Consider the following 27741-nt stretch of genomic DNA (forward strand, 5'->3'; position numbering starts at 1 on the left):
GGCCTACATTCCTGGGTGGGTACTTGAGAGGACCTGGCTGGATGCAGAGTCTGATAAGAAAGGGTCCAGGATGCAGCTGTGTCCCCTGGGAAGGAGCTCTGACCCAGGATGACCAAATGGTCCATTAATCATGAAGTTGAGGCTCTTCTGGGGGTGAGGATGATCTTGCATTGGTCAAAAGAGCACAGGAGATAGACTTGAAAGAGGCTTGGCCTCGTCACACCTCTAGGTTGACCTTAAGAAGAGGTGACTTATTTACCCCTCTCCCCTTGGACCATTCCATGGCCCTTGCTCTCTAAGGTGCTCTACACCTCACAGTCGTCTCAGACTGTAAATGGCTTTGCTAGTCATGGTGTTTGCTTTGTGCTAGATCCTAAGTAAGTAAAATAACTAAATAACTAAATAATCTAGAGCTGGAGTTAAAGAAGAATTGTGGCTGGGGTGGAAAGAGGGTCTTCAGGCAATTTGGCTGACACACCCAAGTCTAGAGAATGACCTTTTTGGTTTTCTGACAATGCAGGGAAACAGGATGCTTTTTCTGACCATTGTGCTATGAGCTTCATGACAGCCAGGAATTCAGCTGTAGCGTATGGCCTTCAGCACTAAAGTTTTTGTATGGCATCGGGGTAGACAGTGAAATGGAATGCTGATGGAGAGCTGATGGACAGCCTTCCATTTCAAACACTGGCCAGGCACCCAGAAGCAGGTTTGGAGTAGAGGGCTACAACACTTCTTAGTGGAAACCAGACACCAGAGTGTGGGAAGGAACCTCAATACAAAGGTATCTAATTGCGTTTATTCTTCTTACTAAACTCTTAGACAATGGACACATGATGAAGACCATGTTAGGGAATATTTAATAGTTGATATTTGAATGACATATGAAGTGACTACTTATTAAATTATAAGAACACAGAATAGTATAATACGTACTCTCGTCCATAATATTTTGGTCTGTTTTCCACCTATATTAAAAAGAAGAAAAATGTTAAGAATGTCTTCGAATTCAAATGTGATTCAGATAAAGAGCTAGTGCCCCAGTTGTAATTTTATTATATATTCATTCACCAAATCAGAGATCCAGGAAACTTTGGAATTAATTAACACATCCTAATGAATAGGAATAATCCAGAACCGTTACATTAGGCTCACTTCCCATCCAAACCAAATGATCCCAATAAACAATTTTCAAAAAGATAACAGTTCCCCCCCCAAAGGAAACAAAGTGTTGCTTATTTTTAAGAATAAGGGATTTATAAAGATATTTTAACTTCATTCTAAAAGACAAGACAGATGTGTCTAGCATGAATAAAACATAACCATTTATTTCAATCTTCATTTAATTGTTTTGTTTTGTACTTATAAATAAACAAGGGTTTGCACCTGGATAAAACATAAAGCAAATATCATTTGGTTTTTTCCCCAAATAAAATAGGATTCTTCTTTATTTTTCAGCAAATGCCTAGTAATGGACCACAACTTATTTAATACCAGAGGCACAGCACATGGGGGGGGGGGGCGAGACTGAGATGACTACATTCTATTTGGTCACACATGTCATCTGTCACATAAGAACTTTGCTTTCTGTTACTCACAGCATTGGCTTGGTAAGAGATGAGCACAGATTTTCACATTTGGCTCCTGGACCTGCTTTAATTCTTGGGACACTCCAAATACAGTTGATCTACATGAAGCTAGAAGTCTTATTGACAGTTGAACATTTGGGAACAAATGTGTGCCTGTTCACTGGTGTAGGATATGAGTCCGACAGACTTTTCTGTCTATAACCAGTTTGTCTACAACCAAATAGACTGTTCTCCCAGTGAGGCTCACAGGTAGGCACAACAGTTGGATTTCCAGGTACCAGGAGGTTCCTGGTGTAGTTCCATCTCTCCTATATCCCAACAGGGGCCATAAGATAGCAGACACCATGCAGAAAGTTCAGAAGGGGGATCCAGGGCTCTGAAGATCACTGCAAATCTACCTAAGACAAACCCAGCTCACACACAGCTAATCATCTGCACACTTCTAAACATGTTTTCTCTCTTCTGTGCATTTCCCACCTGAAAAGCACTCACCAAAAAGCTGCTGTAAGTCTTGATCTTTGAGGTGTGACATCTGCTCCATTTTTTTTTTTTTTGTGAAGAAATGTTTAAATGATATAATCAACCAAAGCATAGAGCTTGTGAAGAGGCCCCCTCTTAGAAGGTGTCTTTTCTATTGTCACTTGACACATCAGTAACTTTTAAAATATGAGCTGAACATTGTCACTGATATCTTTCTATTGGCTTTTGAAGTTCTTATTTATGTAATACTACTGAAATTCAATTGCCACATCAAAGTGCCATAGAGACAATTTAGACTAGAAAAGCTAGTGTATATCGGCACTGCATGATGGCAAATCTTTCTATTCTTAGAAAAGGAATGTTCCAAAATTAGAAATGTTCGTTCTCTAGAAGGGAAAAGTTTCCACTCCGATCTTTTTGGCTAATCTGTAACACAAGGTATAAAATCTGAGCATAGCTTTTAGCCCTGTTCCATTCCCTACCCTCATTTCTCCCCCAGGAGATGAGTAATCAATCTCCTCATGTGGACAGCATGGTAGGTAAGGTTAACTCCTGGAATGTAGGTAAGAGGTCAATAGCTGTTGAATCTAATTGATTCTTAATAAGGCAGCAATCACCTTCGGTTCACTCATCACTTAAGAAAATACACAGTACATGTATTGGGTTAGGGCTTACAGGGAGGACACAGCTGTGAATTGCTCCTCTGGTTCTCTGCTCACAGCATGTGAGAATCACAAGGAGAACTCTAACATGGACTATCAAAGAGGGAAATCTTAAAGTCTCCCAAGTAAGATCTTGCCCAGAGGAGACTTGGACTCAAGGGAGGGACAATTTCCTTATGTGTGAAGACACTAGAACATGAACCAGGGACACACGTCACACAGGACATGGTCACATGGTGCCAGGAAGAGGCTCCAAATGTTGCCAGAGAGGTATGGTAAGAAATATTACTCCACCTTTGTCCAAATTCAAATGCAGGTAGCATCCTGGTGTTCCTCGTTTCCTCTTCCTTGGGGAGCTTTACACAGCGAGAGAGGAAAGGTGGACGCAAGAGAGGGGAAGGCCCCATGACCACAGGTCACACTGCAAAGCTGTTCTGATGACAATCTAATCCAATCTCTTTCCCCTTGTCCTTTCTGCAGCCCTTACAAATATACATGTAGTATATTGTAAATAATATATAGTATACAAAACATATTATATATGTGTATATATGAACATACACACACACATATATGTATTTGTAATTGTTAGTGATAAAGAGAAATTGGCTGTGGTTAAAAACCATCTTTTTTCCTTTTCTAAACCTTTTGCTGGCAGAAGTCTTGGCAGACACTCCAGTGATCCTTAAACCAGCCCAGCACTTACTCATTAGTTAAATGACCCTAGAAAGACCAGAAGGATGATAGTAGATCCTTGGATCTGAACAAAACATTGTCATCTTAGTATCAAGGTTGAAAGGGACAGAGACCTGTCTAGCAAGACTGCTAACCTCTACCCTGTGGCCCAGAAGAACCCAATATACCCTCTCCCCAGGCACAGCTCCCCTAGCCATGAGATTCAGATTTGTACTCACTCTTGTTCTCTCTCTCTCTCTCTCTCTCTCTCTCTCTCTCTCTCTCTCTCCTCTCTTTCTCCCTCTCTCTCTCATATGTGTGTGTCCAGCTCTACCATTCTCTGCCTTATTCTTTGAGAGAGAGTCTCTCACTCACTGAACCCGGAGGGTTTTTTGCTTATTTTGTTTTCTTGCTGAAAGGGAACCTTCTCATACTGCCTATACTGGAAATCCTCAAATTCAAGAAATCTACCTATCTCACACCCCCCCCAAGTGCCAGCCTGACACCATGTGCCATGGTGTGTAGCTTTCTGAGTATTTCCTGAGGCAGCAGTCACATCTTTCCTACTCTTCATTCTATTCTCAGGATGTTCTCCATGTCTGGCACAGGGCAGAGATGTTGTGCATGAGTCTGAGCCTCATGCAACCCTACAAAATGAGTTACGCAGGAAAAGCCTACACTCTGCTTAGGTGGCAAAAAGTACCAATTTATTGCTAAAGCATCCTAAAAGATTAAAGTTCTAAATGTTGCTAAAAGTCTCCTGAATAACCGATGAGCACTGTAGTAAGAATTTACAATATGAAGCATTGCAGGACTAATTTTCTAATGGTCTAACACTCAGTAGAGTAATGCACATGTATGCCTCTGTGAGGTATAGAGGAGATATCACTACCCTTCTCCACTGAGCACACACTGTAATAACAATAAACAATGAAATACTGTTGTCAAGGATCTGAATGTTACCTGCGAGGTGGAACAGAGTTGGTGGTTCCTCAGGTGTGGCCAAGCTTATTCAACACTAACTATAGTTCCTCAGGGGGAAGGAAGGGGATTGTTCTCTATTTTTAAAATCAGGCCAATCAGGACAACACAGAGCTCTGGAAGAAGCCACCTTCCACAGGCTGGCACCCTCCTACTCATGAAAAAGAGCGTCACCAAGTCATCAGGACCAGAGCCTTGACTTCACCATGGAGCTTGAGTCTGCACCTCAAAGGAGTCATAAAAGTCTTAGGATCTTCTGTACCAGGCATCCGAGAACTTGGTGCTGCAGGTTGTTAACTGAGGAAAGATAATGGCTAGCTGGCTAGGAAGCCATTGTAGCCGATAGTGTTCACAGAGCAAAGAGCTCTGGGCTCAGCAGAAGTCTACAGAAGGAGGGAAAGAAAATGGACGCAGGTCTTTTCTCACCATGAATCTACCTGCTGCACGACCCAGACCTGCTGCACCACCCTGAGAGGTTATTAAACTTCTTTGCATCCGATTTTCTTCAGTCTTTAATAATATTGGTGCTATGGAGACATGCTGTTTTAATACGAAAGTTTCAGAGTGCAGATGAGGTGTTGCCTATAAAAATGGTGAGACTTGGAACAGTCAAAGTGATGGTCTCACATTGCTGAATGCTGCTACATACTCTGTGTTGTTTTCTACGTGTAAGTTCTCCATACACAAGGAGGTAAGTGAGGACTCAGAGCTAACAGCAGCCTCTGCGTGGCACCCTGGACCCCAGAGCCTCTCTGCTCTTCCAGCAAAGACAAAAAAAGCTCAAGGCCTTCGTTGGCTCTCAAAATGCTTCCCTTTAGCTATCTGGAGGACTCTGGGTTTCTCTTTGCTGGGGATGAACACCTTCAAACCTCTCCCTCAGTGATCTGAGTCCTATCAGCCAGTTAGACAACAAGAACTCCAACAAATTTGTCTCAACATCCTGATATTCTGCTTCTTGCATCCTTTTCCTATGGTTTAGAATTACATTTCTTCTCAAACTAGCAGGTTTATCCCCCAACTTATTTTGCTTTACAGCAATTTGCAAAGCCTGGACGAGCATTCTGGTGACAGCTGTACCGTGAGAGACAGGAGGTATAACCCTTAAATGAGTTTCTTTGTAGTCGGATTATTGTTGCTTAGATAAACATACATTCTTTTATATTCAGCACAAGACATTTAAAGAATATCACTGAGTCTTCTGTAAACAAGGTTTCCAATGATTGCGGGGGGGGGGGGGAACAAAGCTTTCTAATCCCTCAGCAGCTGGTATACATTAAGTTTATACTTAACAGAAATAATTGTAAAACCCAATTTAGAAACCTCTTGCACAAGGCAGCCAGACTGCAGGGTTCTCTGAGATACATATCAAATGTGGGAAAAAATACCTTTGATGGGAGATTAGAATTGGTCATACTGGGGCAATCCCATCCACAAAAACGAAGGATGGTTAATGCCTTTCTAATTAGAAATCAAAGGTCTCTGCTGAAAGGGGAAAAAAAAAAAAAAAAAAAAAAAAGCCCAGGAATATTCAGTCTTATGATTCAAAGTACCTGGTATAGAGTGAAAACTGAGCACATCCAAATCCTCCACTTCTTTCTAGAACCCAGTCTTATTTTCCTTGGGGCATCACTTTAAGCCTTCTGAACCTGTAGTTGAGCCCTGAGAGGTGACACCCTCCTTTCTTTAACAACATGTGTTAAAAACCACCCACTGTCCGGGGCTGAAGAAATGGTACTGAGATTAAGAGCATTAGCTGTTTTTGCAGGGGACCTACAATTGTTCCCCTGTACACGATGGTTCTAGGGGATCTGGCCTCCATGAGCACTACACATATGTGGTGCACATGTGGACCCGGTGGCAAAATTCTAGAACACAGGAAATAAAAATAAACCTTAAAAACAGATAAAAACAAACCAACAACCATCCAGACTTTCTTTGCTCAAGTTTAACAGTCACTGTGGCTCTGCTTATTCTGTGCGAATTAAGTCAGGCAGTGCTAGGACTGTGTGAAACAGTTAATGTGTACATGTTCAGGTGGACCAAAAGCAGCTACGTTCATTTGCTCTGCTTTCTGCCTTTAACTTGTCTTCTTAGATTTTCCTAGGAATTTGATTTAAAATTAGTGGTACTTATATAGAAAAAGACACTTATATATAAAATACTTTTTCCTAGACCTATCGTTCCTAACGGTGACAGAGATGACCCAGTAAAGAGTAAAATGAAAATAAAAATCCAGGGTTTACTCATGGACAGAAACTTGATCTTACTACATCCGACCCTGCGTCTTTTTTCCCCCCCATTCAAATTACGCTTCTCGCCTTGCATGAGTCTTCATCTCAAATGTGAACTCAAGACTCCTCTCTAGAGAACAAGGGTTGATCACAGAAAGCTATCTCGACCCCTTGACTGCACATTCTTCCCCAACCTAAATAACCCTGTTCTCTTAACCCTTCTAAAAAGGCTCCACTCCAGTCCTTAGTTCATTTCCCTCACTCCCCTGAACTTCTTTACATTCTCCACATTCCTCCCAATCCCAAGGAGCCTGAACTACTGAGTAGATAGATGCTGCTGCTGACACTGGAGTTAAGGGGCAAGCCAGGGGGCACACTTGCTTAAGTTCTCTCTCCTCTCAGTGAATTCTTTCCTTCAAAGCTTGATGCATGTGCAAGGAGAGAGAAAGGAGGGCTGATGGAGCTTAGGGTACAGTAGAAATGAAGATTTGTTAATCTCTTTTGCATATACAGTCTATTCTGGAGGGGATTTAGACAAGACCCTGCAACCCCTGCTCAATGAAAATTTAATTCTGAAGATAAACTCACTGTGTTTCTATTATGTTCTGTATGCACATTTGTGATTTATATTTTAAGGCAGCTATCTCTGTCTCTTTATCCTTCTGTCTCTCTGTGTGCATCTGTTTCTCTCTCTCTCTCTCTTTCTTTGTAGTCCCTGCCAAGATAAAGTCTTTCCCTTGGGGATAATGCTGCTCTCTGAGAATCATGTTCCTGTGAGTTCTTCATGCCTCCAGGGTGCTTTAACACACCCTCTTCCACCAGGCTGGTGGGCTATCTTGCATCTTTCTCAGAGGGCAGGAAGTTGCAGCTCAGGGTGGGTACCACTTTGCTACTGGCCCAAGAGAGCCAAGACTACAGCCCAGCCCTGATTTCAGGTCTGGTACTCATTTCTCTGCATCACAATAATTCTCTAAAATCCAGAAGCTTGTTCTGCTATCAAAAAAATGTTCAATACATCACTTCTAGGGTAAGCATCCCCCCCCCTAAGATCTCCCCAGCAGAGTAATAAATAAAACAATAAGAGCATTTACTAATGCTTGTCCTTACTTAGATCACTCTGGATCCCACAGTAGACTCCTGAGCTGGCCTGTGTGCTTTCAGCAGCTTTGACACTGAGCCTGTCTCCCGTCTGTCAGGGCTCAGCACCCCAGAGAGCAGCCCTGCTTCTCAGCCTTCTCTGCTTGGCTTTCTCAATGCGTTTGTGTGAAACTCCTCATAAATTTGGATGGATATATGAAACGTTTGAGGGTATTCACAGCAGACATGTGCATACTTTACTGACATTCCATGGCATTTTGAAGCATATCTATATATCTATTTGTTCATCCCTTATTGACCATCAGTCCAACTTTTGAAACTATGGACTTCAAAGTGGAGTACTTCACACTCCTCTCTTCAAACATTAAAATGCAAACCATTAGCTAGCTTCAGTTGCTACTACATTTTGATAGGACCCCAGCTTTGTTAACTATGAACCGTGTAAACTGAAGCCAGTACAGTTTATATGTCCAGGAAGTGTTACAAATGACAACTTCACCCAGACTTTCAGCCCCCACTAAGCTGCACTGATGGCTTTTGCTAGCAGGCTACCATCAGTAGGCAAGGGACAGCGGTGCTAAACTTTCTGCCAATGTTCATGTGCTAAACACAAAGAGCAGGCTGGGGGTGAAGTCCTTCCTTCTGCCGTCACAGTGTTTGGGAGGCGGCAAGAATTCTGTGCACAGCTGCCTGGCCTGCCTCTAGTCTAACTGCTTTACATGTTTCAGCTCACTCTTCAGAGTTAACACTGCTCTTCAGTTAGTGGTCATCAAAGTTCTCTGGGCAAGAGTTGGACTGGAAAGAGTTTAGGCTTTGAGAACCATATAGTCGCTGTCTCAAGGACTCAGATCATTCGGAAGTGAATGAATATTGCTATATTCTGATGCAACAAAACAATTCAGTAAATTTTTGTGTGCCAACCTCTTTGCTAAGCTAACAAAGGTGGGTGTCCCATTATCAAAAATCTTACACTTAGCACAAAACATAAAACTTGCCATCCTTCCTAGGTCTTTCTAGCTAAAGGTGGATGAAGTCATCTATTTGTGTGCAGGTCTCTCCATTTGCTGCATTGAGTGGGAGATATCTTTAATTTTTAAGCAAGATATGCTGAGTCAACTTAAATCACTATGTACTATGGCAGAAAGTGACTGAATTATATATGTAAGCAGTAGAGATTACAGAAACACTAATGAGCCTTTTATGTATCCTTAGATAGGCAAGTATTGAAGACACAGCATTCAGCCTGTTCTTGAGAACCCACAGAACCTTGAGGACCACAACTGAGCAAAAGGATACCCAGGGAGTGTAATTAAATGCTTGGTAGAAATAGCCAGGGAGACACTGGAACAATTCATCACCCAATCGATGTGTAATTACCGAACAGGACACAAGGTTCTGGGTGCCAACCAATATGCCTTTGTGATGCTTTTCCTAGGCTGTTTAATTTCCTTCTACAGGAGATAGGGAGATGACAGTGGCTATGTAAATAAGAAGGAAGGAAGAGATACCATCTCTAAAGTGAAACTTGCTGCTCTGTCCAACGAGACCTGGAGATACGGTGTACTTAGATCTAACGTCAAGCAGGACTGAGATAGTGAAAGGGTACAGCCAGAGGGAAGTGCTTACCAATGGCTCAGCCAACATTATGCTGGAGACAACGGAGAAGAGAGAGCTAAGGCAAGGGTGCAGTTCTGGAGCATCCGTTAGGGACTGGCTTTCATTACCAAAACAGTCACATAAATCATAGGTTAGGAGCTGCTCATTAAGCACTAAGTGAAGGAGTTAGGATCTTGGGGGGTGGAAATGCCCGTCACGGTATTCCTGGCACAGTCATAAGGAATGTGTTATTTTTATTAAGGCAAAGGTTTCCTCAGAGCAGAAAGAAATCTAGCAAGGATGTTTTATGCGTAGTCACTGATAAAGAAACTATGTGGACGATCCTGAAAGAGGTGGGGTTCATAACAGGATACTTAAAATATGAATAAACATGAGTATGAATCATTAGACGTGAACTTGAATAATCCTATTAACTTTAACACCAAACAGTATCAGTGGTGGAAGAACAGGTGGGGGCTGAGTCAGATACTGACCACACACCATATCCACACACGGATTCCTAGCTGGTCTCTGAAACATGAGAAAGCTAGACCATGCAAAAAAGAAAGGCAAGACACTTTTAAAGGGTGGGAATCACATGTAGGAAGAAAGACACAGAGCAGAAACAAAGAAGACATAGGATGTCTGGATGTCTACTTTGAGATCCATGAGGAATCTAGCATATGGATGGTCTACCAGTGTCAGGAGACCAAATAGTCTTGATTCCTGTGTAGTTAGGACATAGGATGGGTGTAGGATAGAGAGCAGAGCCAAGAAAGAATAGTCCTACATTTGAGAAGGGAGGCTGGCCTCCATCTCCAGCTTCTCATTAAACAGGTCCAGGCCAGAACAGAGACTATGAACTTCTGGTAGGTTCCCAGATGATGCCCTCCCCTGGCCCCAGAAGGACAGTCTCAGGCATTGTGTTAGAAGCCCTGTCTTTGGTGTGGACTGCCTTGCACAAATGTGGTCTCAACTCTCCTGTGCTATCTGTCTCCATGGGAGTGTCACAGGGGACAAGGATAGAAGAAACCATTGGGCCAGGGCGCAGGGCACAGGAAGTGTCTTCCACTGCAGCAGAAAACTGACTAGAAGCAAACAAGCAGGTCATATTTAGGGTCGTCACATTAGAGTTGGGACTGACTAAAATCGTACCGTCTACATTTTTCTGACGGAAAACTGAGTCGAGATTTGAAATAGGTTTTCAAGCATTAGGACACTTGGCTAGCTAGACCACATTCCCCCGAGACAGGGCTCATCAGGGGCAAAGGTGCAACCTGCATTAGTGAGCGCTACTTCTCTGTTAGTTTCATCAGAAGGGCAAAGTTCTGGAACCCTGTCTTCAAAACCCCAGCAGTGCTGGGTTCTCACTGCCCTGACTTCTTCCCCACAGCTCTCTTCCATCTCCCAGCTACAGCATGCTCAAAAGTAGGAGCTGCCCTCTGTCTGTCTGTGTGCTGGGGGTGTGGCACATTTGATTGCTCGTTGTATAATTTACCCATGTATGTAGTAACTAGCCTACCCTCTCCACAAAGGCATCAATCCATTCACCAGGGCGGTGCCCTATGACCCAGCTTCTGTTCAAAATGCCCACTTGTCAGGTTGTTGCAGTTGGAGGGGACATTCAAGCCACAGGCACAGCCTGAAGTTGGCTTTCCCAAAAGCAGAGGTTTTGCAGTGTGCCTCAGGGTGTCACGCCTGCCTCGTTGATGGGGGGTGGGAATGGCTCATGCTGCCCAGGCTAGGCAACTGTGGAACACATGCTGTGGTACATGTTGGTTCAATTGTTCTTTCTTTTGTCCAGAACAGTGAAATGCTCCTTGCCAGTGTGATTGTATGACGGATACACATATCCCAGTTGGATTTTAAGAGACAGAAACCACACGTGGGGTTGAAGAATCTTCAGGAAACTTTCCTATTGTCAGTTGCTGAGCAAGGGTCCCTTCATTTCCCTCTTTCAGCTTCTCTTAGGTGTGAGTACACTGCTCTCTGCTCCCTGCTGGATCTCCATCCTGCTTCTGCCTCTGTCTCACTTGGCTCTGAGCTTCAGAACGGTACAGTAGCTGGGCCTCCAGGACTCAGGCCTGCCTTTTGTGAGTTCACCATATATGACTGTGTATCTCCCAGATACACCCGAGGGTCTGTATTAACTTAGAAGGTGCCGTCCAAAGTGTTCCAAAGGAAGTGAACTCTTCTTGTTTGGAGGGGAGGTATATGCACTTGGAGAGATCAAATTGCTTTTATGAAGAACTTTTTGTTTAAAAATAAGCACAAGGGGCTACAGACATAGCTTAGTTGATAGTGGGTTTGTTTTGTTTTATTTGCAGCAGGGTCTGGCTATGTAGCCCCCTGGCCTAGAACTTTGCCTGCCTCTGCCTCTCAACTGCTGGAATTTAAAGGTGTGGTTAGCCATGCCTGGTGAATTGGTTCTTGCCTAGCATGCATGGAGCTGTGGGTTTGATATCCAACAATGCATAAACAGAGCATGGTGGCACGTATCGGTAAGTAATCCCATGACTCAGGAGGTGGCGGCCTGAGGATGAAGAACAGAAATTGGATGCTCAAGTCTCAATGATTCAGGGAATTCTATCAGGCACAGGGTCTCATGAAAGCCAAGGAGACGAAAAAGAAAGGGGAACACATACTAAAATCGTTGTTATCTTTGCAAAGAAAAGAGCTCATATGTCAATTCTTCTGGCAGACTATAGTCAGTCTGAGACCAAAGCAAGTCTGACTAAGGACAAAATAATGTGAAGAAAGGCTGACTGTGTTAGTGAGTAAGATGAAAGACAAGGCGGAAAGCTGATGGGAAAAGCCCTTTGTTCTTGGTTGTGTCAATACTAAGAGGGAAGAAAGAGACCAGTGCAGAAAGCCCAGGATGAAAGGAATGGAAACGCTTCTACCAGGGACGCGATTGCCTTCTGATCACCACACATAAAGCCAATTAAAGAGCAACAGGATTGATTTTTGTTCCTGGCTTATTGAATCAATCTCACGACTTAAGAGCTGTCCCAGCTCTGGGTATCTTGCATCAGTAGAGTGTTGAGGCTTCCCAGAATGCACTTTGTTTTAAAACATTTCTTTTCAGTGATTAACATGGAAAACCGGAAAATGATGGGGTAACAGAAAAATACTCTGAGTTACTGAAATCTGTGAGGTCAAAGTGACTGAGTCCATTGGGAAAGACTTGGCCAATCCTTAAGACTTGGTCACATCACCCAGGCAAGCCTGAGACAAGACCAAGGTCTACAGCCTGGACTGAGAAGCCGAGGTGGGGCTAGTAAAACCTTAAAATGCATGACAAAGAGGAATGCTTCTGTGGGCTTCAAAGGACAGTTTTACAAATAAAAGTGAAAGGGTGACACAGGCTATTCAGAATCTCCAGAAGGCAGAGGAAATGCCCAAGGAGGAAAGGGACATTCAAGCGATGTTTAACATTCATTCCATGCTCTTGCAGGTGAAACAGGGCAGTGAGGAGTGATCGGAATGGAAGAAGGGCTGATGTCTCCTGTGTCCCGCCTGTCAAACCTCTGACAATCAGAAGAAAGGCTGGTTCTGGTCTCCAGCGCTGGAAGTCTCAGTTCTATACCTGACTTTTGCATTCAAAGAATATTTTCCCCAAATAGATCATTGTATGGCAAGGGGGCAGGAAATGAAGCCATATAGAATGGAGAACGGTTTGAAATAATAGACTGTCATTTTATTTCCGTTTTGGAATTGCCTTTTGTAATCCTCTATTCTCCAGGCAGCGTCAAAATGGACACAGGAGACTGAATCGTTTATGTCACAAAAACATTTCTGCTTACATGGTGTGTTCTTTGTTCAATGCTAGTGGGATCTAACTTTAAATTAGTCATGCAAATTTTTTTTTGACATTTTGGCCTTTTAGATAAGTCCAGAAAGAAACCTGGATCATTCCAGGAAACATTGTCAGTCTGGGTTTAAGTAAGCACCTTAATTGCCAAAAACCCAACTCACCACCCTGATAACAGCACTGGGTAAAGCCGATACGATCTTAGCAATCCTCTGGATCTGGGATTCTTTACAATACCCATCTCGGCCCCTTTGCATGACTGTGGTCTGTGTTTACTGATTACCAACATTGCTTGGTTGCACTAGATGCCAGGGATGGACTTAAATGATGGGAGTCTCTGGAGTATCTGATTTTCTAGAAAGAGACCCACAAGTGACAATTTAATATGTTAAGAAAACATTTTAGGAGGCATATGAATGAAGCACATTATTCCCCTCTTATCTATGTGGGTTTCTTTTTTTATTTCTTTTTTCTTTTCTTTCTTTTTTGTGGACTTCCATCAACTGTGGTCTGAAATGTTAAGTGCAAAATTTTAGAAATAAGCAATTCAGAAGTTTAAAATAACTTTATTACAATATTAAAAACATCCTATTTTACTACAGGTTGTTAATAGTCTACTGTGTCTACCCTGAATGAAACTTTATTGTAGGTAAGTAAACAAATGTCCGGGTCGGCAGCCATCACTCTTTTGGGCATCTACCAGATGTCTTGAAATGTATCCTTTGTGGACATGAAGGGCTCACTGCACTAGAGACAGAGAAATAGGGTGACAAGACAGGGAATATCTGATATCTGGGAGGTTCTTGCTCTCACGGGGTTCATGGATGGTCTGGGACCCATTGGAGAGCTATGTGGGAATAAGGCTGGCACCTGCTAACAATGGAGGAGATAGGGTAAGGGTGGGGATCGGGAAGCCAGGATTTCTGGAGATATGTTACTGAATAAGTCAGGCCTGGTCTTTCCTGAATATTAGGCTTTCAATGGCCTAGGCATCACACACCTGCAGAAGTCAAGCAGACAGGCGGTAAAGGTCTCAGAAGCTCCAGGGAGAGGTCTCACTTAAACAAATTTTGGAGAAAATGTTCTGCGCAGTTGCTGCCATACTGCACATACACTCAGTAATTAATACATGTTTATGAAGTGACTGATTGATAATTCATGGAAAGGGCAAGTGAGACTTTTGTTTCCTAGACAATGTTTTGAGTCTCTTGGCAAGGAGTGTTCGGGAAAAGAATGCCAGGTGCTGTGGCGGCTCTCTGAGTATTAATTTACAGTGATGAATCTTGAGAAAGCAAGGGACCATTATTTCCATGGCGGAGTCTGCCTGGCATAATTGGCTGCTGGTAACTTCTGTCTCTCATCCTCAGAATCTTCATCCTGGGCATCTTGCTCTCTTCCTTATCACTGCCACCCTGCTCTCACATTCAGGGGCTATTGTCATCACCCCAACTGTTTGCAGTGACGGTCTCGAAGCCTGCTCTCCATGGCGAATCTGCCTTGGCGCTTGCACGTTAACCCAGTACGTGTCAGGAGCCACACTAGATGTTTGTCACATTTGTAGCCACTCTGTGAAGCAGATCTCTTCTCTAACCTTGGGTTTGGCTTCTGTCACTCCATAAGAGTAAGTGCTTGGCTCTGAGACTGATGGCAAGTGATCGGCAGAGAGAGCAAGAAGTCAGAAGTCCAGGCTGACCCTGTAACTGAGCTTCTCCATCCCCGGCTTGACTCGCTCTTCAGCTCTTGCTTGTGGAGTCAGCCTGCACTGCTTTTACCTAGCAGCTCAGTGGAACCCATCAGGCAAGTGCTACTGTGGCTTGCAACTGGTTATCAAGTCAGGCTGACCCGATGTTTATCCCGGAGTCCCAGTGTCTCCTATCTCTGGCACTTTGGACTTCATTTTGCATTCATGTGGGTGGGTATGGAACTAGTGAACCGGAGACCCCTATTCTGAGAGAGGCATAGCCAGGGACGGTGTAAACAATGAGAGCGAAGACAAGAGACCATAAGGATGTGGAGACAGTCAGGCAGGGACCAGGCAGAAGGGCTGGCAGGAGATAGGGTGAAGGTGAAGAAGGAGGGAACAGAGCTGTGTAGGGAGTTGAACCAGGAAAACATGTACATCAGAAGTCAGTATTCACTGCTCAGATACAATCCTTATTAGTTAGTGAACACGTTACAAGAACTGCACTCGCCCCCGCCCCCATCACTGAGACAATAATTCTATCTTCATTAGGTAGCTCCGCCAAGAAGGCAGGTGTATCACAAGGCAAAGTGATGTTTATCTAAACAATGTCTTTAGTTTGGCCTCCACTCCTAAGATGCTAGATCTTGAGAGGCCTAGGATTTAGACAGAAAATACTCACAGTTAACGTAACGCCGGAGGAGAAAGCGGGGCCTACTGTTACCTACTGCACCTGTTCTCCCAGAAAAGTCCACCCGTTACCACCTGACACCTGCCTCACTGGCTGGCCCCAGGCAGCCTGCTGGGGAATGGGGCTGATGGGCGCTCACTACTCCACACTAGGTTTCATGCTTCCATGAGATATGGAACTTCTAGTGGCCAGCTACTTGTGGAGCAAACATCAGCCAACAATCATCTATGTACTTGAGCCAAATTAGTCAAGGTGGAGAGATGAAAACCACAGCTTAAAATTCAGGGAAGCCTTAAAACCACACGTGCACTGTATCCTTGGATGCGGCTAGTGGTGAGGACCGCATGGCAGATCCTCAACACCCTAGATGGCTGAAGAGCATCACGTGACATCCAGGAAGAGTTTCTGTGACATGAGAATATACCCATTGCCTTTACTCAAAGGAAAGCTGTCACAGCTGCCAGGATTCTGAGACAAGAGATTCTCATTCTCCCTCCCTCCCCCTCTCTTTTCCCCTCTCTCTCTTTTCCCCTCTCTCTCTGAGTTAAAGACACACACACACACATACACACACACACACACACACACACACACCATTATTTTGTTCTGCTTTATTAACATACTCCTCAGAATGCCAATAGCCAAGTTCTTTGCCATAGTTCACACACCTGGACTAACCATGCTCCATGCACACCTGACAGTGAACGATGGCCACTCACTGTCCTTTCTGGTTTCAAGCACTGGTGTTGGTGGTACTCAACTTGGCTAGGGAGCTCGTTACTGCCTCCAGTGCAGTTCTTAATTATACTTAAATTCTTAGATGCATTCCAAATTTTACTTTTATTTGACTGTACACAAGAATGTATGAGTGTTTGTTTGCTTCTGTGTATTGCTACATGCATGTATTGCACATACATAGATAAGTATGTGTAGTCCAGGGAGCAATTGCATTTCAGTGCTGTTATTAATGATCCATCTACCTTTCTTTGGGAGAAGGTCTCTCAAGGGTCTGGAACTTGCCAAGTAAGCTATGTTGTCTGGCTGGTGAGGGGGTACTGGGCATTTGCCTGTTTCTATGTCCACAATGCTGGGGTTATGAGCACATGCCCCCCCATGCCTGGCTTCTTTTACTTGTGTTCTGAGGACTGAACACAGTCTGCACACTTACAAGGCAAACAATATCAATGGGCCATCTCCCCAGTCCTGCTCTAATTGTATTTCCCCCCCCCAGACATCCCAAAACTACACCCTTACACAATTCCTTCTTGAAGAAACACCAGATGAAAAGTAGCAGTTGGTGCATTAGCCTACTTCATAATTCTTATTTCACTTAAAGCAAATTATCCTTTTTCTTATGTGAGCGTTACTGACTATCCAAAGGGTGACACACTGAGGAGTTGGTGACAAGATCAGGCTACCAAGTAAACTGTAAGGCATCTTGGGTTTTTTTCACAATCATCAGATCGTCTCTCAAGTGACATTCCTAGGATGATGAGCAAGTCTAGTGTACTTTCTTCTAAAATCAAGATTACTTGATGAATGTCCTCCCTTTCCATGGAAGTAAAATTGTACGTAGAAACCAGTTAACTTGTGATAAGGTAACTGTGGTAAAGGGATAAGGTAGCTGAGATACAGAGATGCAAGTACTGAAGTCTTTGTAAACCCACAGAGACATCACTGATGTTCCTTGACACATCTGAAGAGTGCTGGGATGGGAGGGGGGGCTCCCTGCCTTGCTAGGGCCCACAGAGAGGTTTAGAAGCATGCTGTCACTCTATATTTAAGTAAAGCAACAGCAAAAACAAGCGAGGACCCATGAGCCTTTGGTTTGAAGGGTATTAGGTGAGCTATATTCAAACTGGTCAGGATAAAAACAGAAGATAGGACCTTGATCTTACTCTTCAAATCTTCCTGGTACCCCAAGTAATGGACAAACGGATTCATGAAGGAAGGCACTGGAAACTTCTTGTGAGCTTGGTGGGATTTTTATGAGTGAATATATTCTGAAAGTGATTTCCAGGATTGAAACATATTTCCTTTTCACAAATAGCTTCGTTATTTAAAAAAAATTAAAGTAAATATGACAAAACTATAATGATTTGCTATCTGCAGATATTGGAAATACCCAGGTATTTTTTTTTTATCAGTTTTGTACTGTGTTTTCTGAAAACAATTCATAACTGTATACTAAAAAAGCCAAAACTTGACCTTTCACATCTGGTCACATGTCACAGATAGAGAGGTCAGAAGCCCTAGAAGGGAAGCCACAGCTTTTGCTTTGCTAAATGTACACATTGTAACTATAAAACTGCCTTCTAAATAACAGTGTATACCCAAGGATTACTGCTGTTCTCATCTTTGGCTAGAGAGGCTTTTATTTATTTATTTTAAGTAGGGGGAGCATTAACTGCAGAGGTTCCTAACAGGTCAGAATGTTAAACTAAAGCCATAAACAGGACATCTGTATCATTTCTGCCAAAGCTCAGGTAACATTGAGGAAGAGAGGTTGGGAAGAAGATAAGAGCAGGAACAAGGGGTGGAGGGTTGTGAACCATCTTCTGGGTGTGATATGACTGCTGGACTCCTGGTCTAATGGCATCTGTGATTTCCTGCACCAGATCTCAAGGGTCTGCATCAGATCAGGCCTGTCAATCCTCTGTCACATGAGAAGAAGGCTCTCAAGAGGTCCCACCCTTCTCTGAGGATTCATGGGCAGCTAATGGTCGCTAGGAGAGCTAGAACCATCTTCTTCAGCAGTATATTGTAGCTTTCTATATGAGGCCCATGCTTCTGTAACCAACCCTAATGAAACTCACCGGGACACACACACATGCATGCACACTTATGTGCACTTACACACGTGCATGTGTGAACATGCACGCACAGACTAGTTGGGAAGAAGAAGGAGATCAGTGGGATAGGGACAGGATGAGATATGGGAGTGAATACAGTACTTACATGTATAAAATGTCACCAGAAGCTCATAACTGTATCATTAATATATGCTAATAAAGAAACCTTAAGAGTCAGAGCAAAGGTAACACAAAACAATCATATTACACATTTTGTGATCCTTACAAAGAATTTAGTTCCTCTCTGCATTTGCTAAAAATGTGAGACATCTGGTTCTCTGTAAAACCAGGTATTGAGATAACATCCGATTTCAAGATATAGTTATGAAGATATTCAATTTGGTGACACTGTGCCAAACGTTAATAGAAATCGCCCCCCAGGAAACCCGAAGTCCCTCCAGCATCATGGGCACGGTGCTGCCAATTCATCACATTTAACAAGGTGTACTGGGAAGAGCTGAGTACCGACCTCCCGGGGACAAATGATCCTCTTGGGACGAGGCGCCTCCTGCTGCAGCTGATACACTGCCAAAAGAAAAAAAAATAAGATGGTTATAATTAGGAAACTGCAAAGCAACACCTTCACTTATTCCCAGCCAGGTTCATCCTCAGGACCATAGATAGAGAACAACAAAACCAAAACAACAACCACAACAACAACAACAACAAAAAAACCCAGAGTACAGACACATTCTTCAGACTAGGCGAAGTCAGAAGTCAGCTCATTTATATGTAAATTAGTCACTGAATGCAAACCAGCAAAATTGATTTCTTTTGCTCTTATAATGCCAATTTAGCTTCATAATTGTTGCTGGCGTTCATGCTATGGCTTTCTTGGGAGAGTAGATGCAGGTAAAATGCTTTTGATTATTTTAGAGATGAAATTCTGCTCATGAGTACCTGACTACAGGATGATACAACAAGCTCCATGAATTTAAATGGTGATGGCATCTGACAAAGCTAGGAAAGAACTGGCTGGCATTGGGGACTGTCATTTTCTGAAATGTTACAGCTATGTACAAAGACACTGGATTCTGTGAGTGAAGGAATCTCTATGTCTGTGTCTCTTTCTGTCTCTGTTTCTCTCTGTCCTCCCCAACTCCCAATCCCTGCTGCTACACACACGTGTGCACGTGCACACACACACACACACACACACGCACACACACACACACACGCACACACGTGGGCCTACTGGGTAAATTTTTGACAACTCACAAAGCAGGGTCACCTGGAAGGAGGAATCTTAATTGAGATTGAAGACAGAAGACAGAAGCGAGTCTATCTTGATTCTTGGGCTGCTGGTCCTGGGTGTATAAGAAAGCAGGCTGCCATGGAGAGCAAGCCAGTGAGCAGCACTCCTCCATGACCTGTGCTATGGTTCCTGCCTCTGGGTTCTTTCCCTGACTTCCTCTCACGATTGGCTGTGATCTGGACAAGGAAGGGAAATAAGCACTCCCTCCCAAGTTACTTTTGTTACAGTATTTTGATCCCAGCACCAGGACACAGGCATGCACAAAACAGGTGACTGCATACAACAGCTCACCAGACAATTACCTAGGAATTTTCAGACTATAAGGAGGGGCTTTTCTTCTGCTGGACTAACCTGAATTACCACCCCCATCCCTTCCTCCCTCTTTTAATGCCTCATTTTCTTTTTTGCTTTCCTTCCTTCCTTTCTCCAGTGCTGGGATTAAACCCAGGGCTTCCTGCCTGTCTAGGTAAGCACGCTACCACTGAGCTCAACCTCAGCCCTGATTATTCTCTTTAAGGGAACGGCTACCCTGTGCCAATTCCTTCAGACTCTAGTGCCATGAAAATAGATGCTGGAAACAAACCAAGTTAATCTTATGAGGAATATTGAAGAGGAAAAACTAATTTTAGACAGTAAGTCTATAAAAAGGTAAAAATCTAAATTCTATAAGGTATTTTAAGAAATATACAATAATACAAGTACAGATTTCTGATTTAATCTTGGTCCTAAAAATAAAACTGAAGAATCTTACAGGAGAGGCAGCCAGTGTGTAGATCCGGGCATGAGAACTATAGGACTTCATCTATAATTACAGCTCCTTTGTGCCTTCAGCTCAACATGGATGTTTTCTTCCCAAGTTAAGTGTGGTTTCCACAGTACCAGCATAGAGCACACTAGGTAACCATTCCCAGTGCTGGAATCTGCTATACTTCCCAGTGTGAGTTGTTCCACACCCATGTATGGGAAGACAAAGAGTTCAGCCTAACTTCTTGGTTTAGAAAGACATCAAGAAAGACAGCTAAAAGATGTCCTTCAAACAACTGACTCCCATTTGGGGGAGAGGCCTGGAGGTCTTGATGAAGCAGTGTGTGAGGAGAGGGACTGGGGGAATGATGAACTGTGGGTATACGCCACCATCAATCCGTGGATGCTTGGTCTGAACCTTCCTCTTCCTCAGCTTATGAGATACCTGGCATCTTTCCAACTTGGGTTTGTATTTTGAAGGCCTCTTGCTTCCTCCTCCCCCTTTCCTTACTCATTGACCACAAGGAGGTGCCCAAGGCTGATCGTAGACCTTCTCCAGGTCCCATCCTCCCTCATCCTCCCTCAGACACTGCCCACAGCTAACACTGTGCGTGACTTACGATTATAAGTCATGAACCCTCCCTGAAGTACTAGGCCATACACCCAACATCCTAGATTCTTAATCAAGCTGGTTTCCTCTCTTTCTCCAGATACATGGTGTTCCCTTCAACCTTAGGACCTTTGTACATGCAGCACCTTTCCTCTGTGCTATCCCCCACCTTCCTTCTGCATCTCCAGTTCTCTGCTCCTCATGACCACGGCTTCAGCTCAAATGTCAACTGTGCGCAGCCGTCTTTTCTGACACAGCACAGTTACAACATCAGCTACGCTCCTTCCCTTGTACGGCCTGTCCCACTAGATGATTCTGTAGTAACCGGACTGAGTTTTGAAGAGGATTGTCTCTCCTCCTGAGTGTCCTGAGTCCAAACACAAGGAAAGCAATTATGCCTGCTGTTACCTTCTATCTCAAATATTTATCGAGGCGCTGTGACCGTAATTCAAGTCAAATCATACCCATCTGTGAGAAGGCTGTCAGATTTTGTGAGAACTCTAGAAAAGGGAAATATGTGTATGAAAGAGGGTAGCAAATGCAGAGCCGGCGAGATAGAAGCTTCTCTAACATCCGGAGGGAATGAGTCACTCCGGGGCACCTTCCGGTGGAAAGCTGGCTCCTTCAGTGAGGACTGTGGAGCTCTCTGGCCCAATATGGATGAGTTTTCAGATGCTCTGTTCCATTAAAAATGTAAGGTTAAAAAAATACAGTACACAGAGACTACTTGCAAGGGCCTGTCCTTCCTCCCTGGCTCCATTCCCGGTGGACTCTAGGGAACCTTATCCTTTCTGTGGGGCTTGTCAGAGCACACTTCTTAGCCAGTCCCTTTCCTGTGTGTTAGCCCTCAGTACCTAGTGGCTACAGCAGGGGAGCAAAAGCACTTCCTGTCAGGCAACCTACAGCCAAATACACAGTGGAATGAAATGATGAAAACAGTTCAGTGTGTGAAATTAGACATTGAATCACTAAAGAAAAGCCAAACGCGTAAAACTGAAGATGGAAAAAATCAGGGGGTCAAAAAACTCAGAGGTAAACCTCACCAAGATATTACAAGACATGCAAGAGAGAATCTCAAGAACCGAAGACCAGAGAAAAGAAATGTTTACCTCAGTCAAAGAAAATGTTACGTCTAAAACACCTGGGTACAAAATACCAAGGAACTCTGAGGCACTATAAAAAAGAGCAAATCTACAAATACTATGAATGGAGGAAGGCATAGAAAATATTTTCAGCAAAATCAGTGAAGGAGATTTCCCTAGCCTAAACAAGGAGGTGCCTATAAAAGTACAAGAAAGATACAGAATATCAAACAGACTGATCCAAAAAAAGAAATTCCCCATGACACATAATTATCAAATCACTAAATTTACAGAACAAAGAAAAATATTGAAAGCTGCAAGGAAAAAGGCAAGTAACAAACGAAGACAGAGGCTCTAAAAGCCAATGGGGCCTGGATGGGTGCTCTACAAACTCGAAGAAACCACAGATGCAGGCCAGACTATCACACAGAACGAAGATTCCAATCACAATAGAAGGAGAAAGAAAAACATTTCACAATAAAGCCAATTTTAAGCAGAATCTATCTAAAAATCCAGCTCTCTATATGGCACCAGAAAGAAAACTTCCCCAGAAGAGGTTACTCACACCCAAGAAAACAGACAGAATAAATTAACCCCAGACCAGCCAATCAAAAGAGAAGGAAAAACATCCCTACACCACAGCAACAAAATAATGGGAAGCAGAAAAAAGTGCAATCAACAAACACAGTTCTCAACATTCGTGGTCTCAAATCCCTAAGGAAAAAGTTACATGCTGGATTAAAAAACAGAATCCATCCTTCTGCTACAGCTAAGAAACACACCTTACCATTGAGGATAAATTTCTTGGTACATACTACCTACTAAAGTTAAATCAAGATCAGATGAGTAATTTAAACATACCTATATCCCCTAGTAAAACAGAAACAGTAATTAAAAGTCTCCCAACCAAAAAAGCTCAGGGCCAGGTAGATTTAGCATAGAATTCTGCCAGATTTTCAAAGAAGTAATGTCAATACTCCTCAAATTATTCCATAAAATAGAAATAGAAGGAACATTGTGTAACACTTTATGAGACCACAATTACCCTGATATTCACAACACATAAAGATACAACAAAGAAAAAAACTACAGACCAATTTTTATTAGCACAGATGTAAAAATTCTCAATAAAATATGTTCAAACCAAACTTAAGAACACCCTTAAAAAAAAAAAAAAGGTAATTCACCATGATCTAGTAGTGGGTTGCCTACTTTCATCTTAATTTGATACAGGCTAGAGACACCTGAGAGTAGGGAATCCCAATTGAGAAATGCTTCCATAAGATTGGGCTTAGACAAGCCTGTAAAGCATTTTCTAATTTAATGATTGATGGGGATGGGGGAGGTCCCGCCTATGTTGGGTGGGGTCTCCCCTGGACTAGTGGGCCTACGTTCTGTAAAAAAGTGAGCTGAGCAAACCATAGAGAGCAAGCCAGTAATAAGGACCTCTCCATGGCCTCTGAATCAGCTCCTATCCTGTTTGAGTTCCTGTCCTGATTGTATGATTGTATGGACTTTGGATGTAGAAACATAAGCCAAATAAAACCTTTTCTCCCCAAATTGCTTTTGGTGATGGTATTTTATTATAACAATCATAACCCAAACTAAGACAACTAGGATTCATCCTAGAAATGTGGGATGTGCATAAAGCAATAAATGTAACCCACCATAAAACATAAAAACAGACTGAAAGATTAAAAAAAAAAAAACCCACATGATCATATTATTAGATGTAGAAAAATCCTATGACAAAACCCAACATTCCTTCATGATAAAAGTCCTGGAGGTATTAGAAATGCAAGGAACATACTTCAACATAATAAAGGCAGTTGACAGCAAGCCCACAGCTAACATCAACCTAAATGGAGAGAGATTCAAGGCATTTCCACTAAAATCAGGAACAAGGTTATCCACTCTCTCCATGTCCTTTCAATATAGTGCTGCTGTGAGATCCAAACCTTCAGCAGCTCAGGAAATGAGGTGGAGCCATGGAGCCATATACCCCAGCAAAACCTTTCAAGCAGTATAAAAACTACAATGTGTTTACATTGTAAATGCCAGCGTATTTTCCCATATCCCTTACATGATTAAACATTTTATGCATTACAGGTGAAAAACAAATTATCCCCAAGAACCCACATACATTCACGTCCAAGCAACAACTTGTACTAGATTAGTAGAGTGTAAGCAAGCAAGGTATTTTTCTCATCCAGTTCTTTTACTGGCAGGCTGCATTTGCCATTACAATGAAAGGACCAATCATTTTATTACTTATCTCAAAAGATAATCTTATAAAAAAATCTTCAAAGAATCACAAATCTAAACTTATATATCTGCAAGACAGCCAGTCAGTTCTATTTTAAATCCTCAGGGTGCATACCCATTCACCAACAGCATTTTTATATCAGAAAGCTGAGGGCAAAAATGGGTACAATAAATTAATCATCTCCCTTGATCACCAATCCATTCTAGCAAGAAAGGTACGTCAGCCAGCAATAGCCAGGCTGTCTCTGTTTTTGTTCCCTGACCTCAACAAGTCCCTTACTCAACTATTAAAAGTGTGCCTTTATAAACCTTAAATTGTTCCCTAAAGTTTTCTAGTTCAACTCCATTAACAAAAACAATCCTAACCTAACCTTAGGTAATTATTTGAAGCTTTGTTTTAGCTATGATGCACACCAAAACCTGTGCATGTATCTCCTAACATTAAGATGAAAAGAACTTGAGCTACCCTAGATTCTGGGACTTCGTCGTTTTCCTTAATCATTAACCTAAGCCACAGTCTACAGAGCTCCTTAAAAGACACTTATACGCCCTAGCCGTGTGACTTGGGGCAGAGGTAACACTATATCCTGCCTTTACCTACATTAATTTTCCCACTAAACTCACCTCTATCATAATCCCTTACTATATTTGCTAAAAACCCGTAACCATCAAAATTCTGTTTAAGCTAATACTATTATTGTATTAGATCATTACTTCAATTAAACAGTACAGCTTAAGGGGAAAGCATTTTCATAACAATCCACAGATAAAAATGTCCAGTAGAACAGGATATTTCCAAGAGATAATCACACCACACTTAAGGCAGTGGGGATACTGCACACCCATTCACACCATGCCAGATACCAGAGGAAAACAGCAGTGGCAAACATGTAAAGGCAGAGCAGTAGCAAGAGACATTCTGGAGGTGAAGCCCTTGGGGCCTTGCATGCTAGAGAAGAAAGGTAAACACCAACCAACGTACAAATCTGTCGCTCTACCATGGTGGTCTATCTGTATGAAACACTGGTGTAACAGGCACAAAAGCTGTGGGAGTAACCAACCACTATCTGGGTGGTTTTAATGCCCAGTCCATGAAATGGAACCCGTATCCAGCACTGTTCAAGTGCCCACAAACCTGACTTGAAAGGCCAGGGACCTAGAAGAAAATCAACTATTACTGTTGTGCTTATGAAAGGCAGCAATAAAATGACTCCTAACAACACTCTGCCATACTCATAGAACAGAGTCTTGCTCAGCCATCATCAGAGAAGCTTCTTCCTGGAGTAAATGGGACAAATATGGAGATCCACAACTAGACAATGTGCAGAGAGTGAAAGACGTTAGATTACTCAGTCCTAAGTGGGATGTCTCCGTTAAATCTGTCCCCTCAGGGTTCAGGGAACTCTGTGGAAAAGGAAGCAGAAAGTATGTAAGATCCAGTAGTGATGGAAGACACTAGGAAACTAGGCCTTCCAAGCACAATAGGACTGGTACATGAATAAACCTCACAGCTCCTGAGGCTGTATGCGCCGGGCCTGCACAGGTCTCAAGCAGACGGGATCTCAGTACTGACAGGGGAAGTGGACACAAATGCTCATCCCTAACCTGGAAGCTATCTCCAACTGAAAACACATAGGAAAGATTAGTTTTCTCCAGTGGAGTCTCACTGGATATACAAACCACATGTAAGGGGCAGGCCCCATACCAAGCAGTATAGGGCCAACACAAAATGAACTCAGTGGTATTTTTTAATATATTTTTCTCTGTCTCATAACCTTTTGTCTGGGCTTTATTATTTTTAACCTTACAGGTGTTTTGCTTCTATATTATGGTTCAAAAGGGGGGTACAGTACACAGACTGCCCCCGGTACCCAGTTCTTCCTCACCTGTGGATTCAATTAAACAGCCATTGAAGACATTTAGAAAGAAACTTTCCATTCTAATATTGAATATGTATTGCTCTTTCTTATCAGCATTCCCCAAACACTTGGGAAACGATTGTTTACATGGAATTTCACATTGCATTTGATGCTGGAAGTCATCTAGGTCAATCTGACATCTACTGGGGGCTGTGTGCACATCGTGTGCAAATACTAACTACATCATTTTATAGAAAAGACTGGGGTGTCTTAAGCTTAGGCATCTGCAGGAGGCCTGGAAGCAATATTCCTCAGAAAGCAGAGGACTGCTTTACACACGCACGCACACACACACACACACACACACGCACGCACGCACACACTTATACACACACGGATACAGCACACATGGTTTCATTGTAAGAAGGATATAAGGAATAGTTTGTTTTGATTCGGTCTTGCTTATGTCTGTATAAATAAACTCTGGCAGGAACAAGGAAGTAATGAAAGCAATTGCCTTTGAAAGATGGAAACAGAGAAGACAGCAGTGGAATAAAGAGCCCCCTATGAGTATCTTTCTGGTGTCTTGATTTGGCAACTGTCAGTAGGTATTGCTTATTCAAAAAATATGAGCAAGGCTGTGAGGGATGGGTCAGGAAGGTGAAAGGGGAACATGAGGGCAGTGTAACAGAGAGACGAGGACTCTTGCCTTCTACAGGATCCCAGGGAGGCTGGAGCAGGGGTCCTGCTCCCCTTATACCAGCAGGACACTCAGCATTGGCAGGCTCACTGCAGGATGAAGCTACAAGAGAGGCGAATGCAGACGGAGGCTGCTCCCACACTCCCAGAGGTTTGGATCCAAGTGGGATCATAGCGAAACTCCCATCTCTCTCCCTCCCCCACTGTCAGTGCATCCTGAAGCCAACCGTTCTATGGGGACTTGGGATGGGTGGGTTTGTGAACACCATCTGTGATGGAGGAGTCTAAGGACAGGCATCTGTCACAAGACAAGAGCAGTCTGAGCTAAGTGCTCCTTTGCAAGTCACATCACCAATGTGTGAGCATCTGCTATGCACCAGGCACCACGGTCAGCAATATGTGGAGGGTTAGAGGATGAATAGGATGCAGGCACAGAGGAGGGAAGAGCTTGCTAAGAGCCTGCCAGAGAGTACAGAAAACACTTGTGTCTTCTCAAACCCCGGAAAACACAGCTTGCTATTGTTTACATCCTTGCTTTTCTGACGAGGAAAGGCATGCAGAGAAGTTAATTATCTGTGTGAGGACACTCAGCTGCACTGTGACCTTTCGATTTCAAAGTCCTGCACCTCAGGCCCTTGGCACTTGCTGCTCCCTCTGTCCGTGGATCTTCCCTGAGATGTCCACATGGTAAGTCTCTGCACTCATTCAGGTCTCTGCCTTTCTCTTGGTGTCTCAGGGAAACCCTGGTAGCTGTGCCTGGGCAGAACACAACCTTCACTCTGCTCCTCTCTGCTCCTTTGTTTCTCCCCAACACCGATCACCACAGACACCATTAACAAACAAAAAACAAGTCTTTATCCCCTGTCCTGGCTATAGTGTG

At 43.1% G+C, this 27741-nt stretch overlaps 1 protein-coding gene across 2 annotated transcripts in view; it reads right to left on the reverse strand.

The window, feature by feature from the left end:
- Chn2 (chimerin 2) overlaps positions 1 to 27741 on the reverse strand; it is a 247883-nt gene that overhangs the window by 81231 nt on the left and 138911 nt on the right. For both annotated transcript variants that reach the window (XM_051202776.1, XM_051202777.1), the window contains 2 exons: positions 18817 to 18872; positions 934 to 965 (listed from right to left, as the gene is read on the reverse strand). In XM_051202776.1, the coding sequence (XP_051058733.1) occupies positions 934 to 965; positions 18817 to 18872 (88 nt within the window). The remainder of the gene's footprint in view (positions 1 to 933; positions 966 to 18816; positions 18873 to 27741) is intronic.

The sequence above is a fragment of the Phodopus roborovskii genome, unplaced genomic scaffold, assembly GCF_943737965.1.
Source record: "Phodopus roborovskii unplaced genomic scaffold, PHOROB, whole genome shotgun sequence".
Lineage (NCBI taxonomy): Eukaryota > Metazoa > Chordata > Mammalia > Rodentia > Cricetidae > Phodopus > Phodopus roborovskii.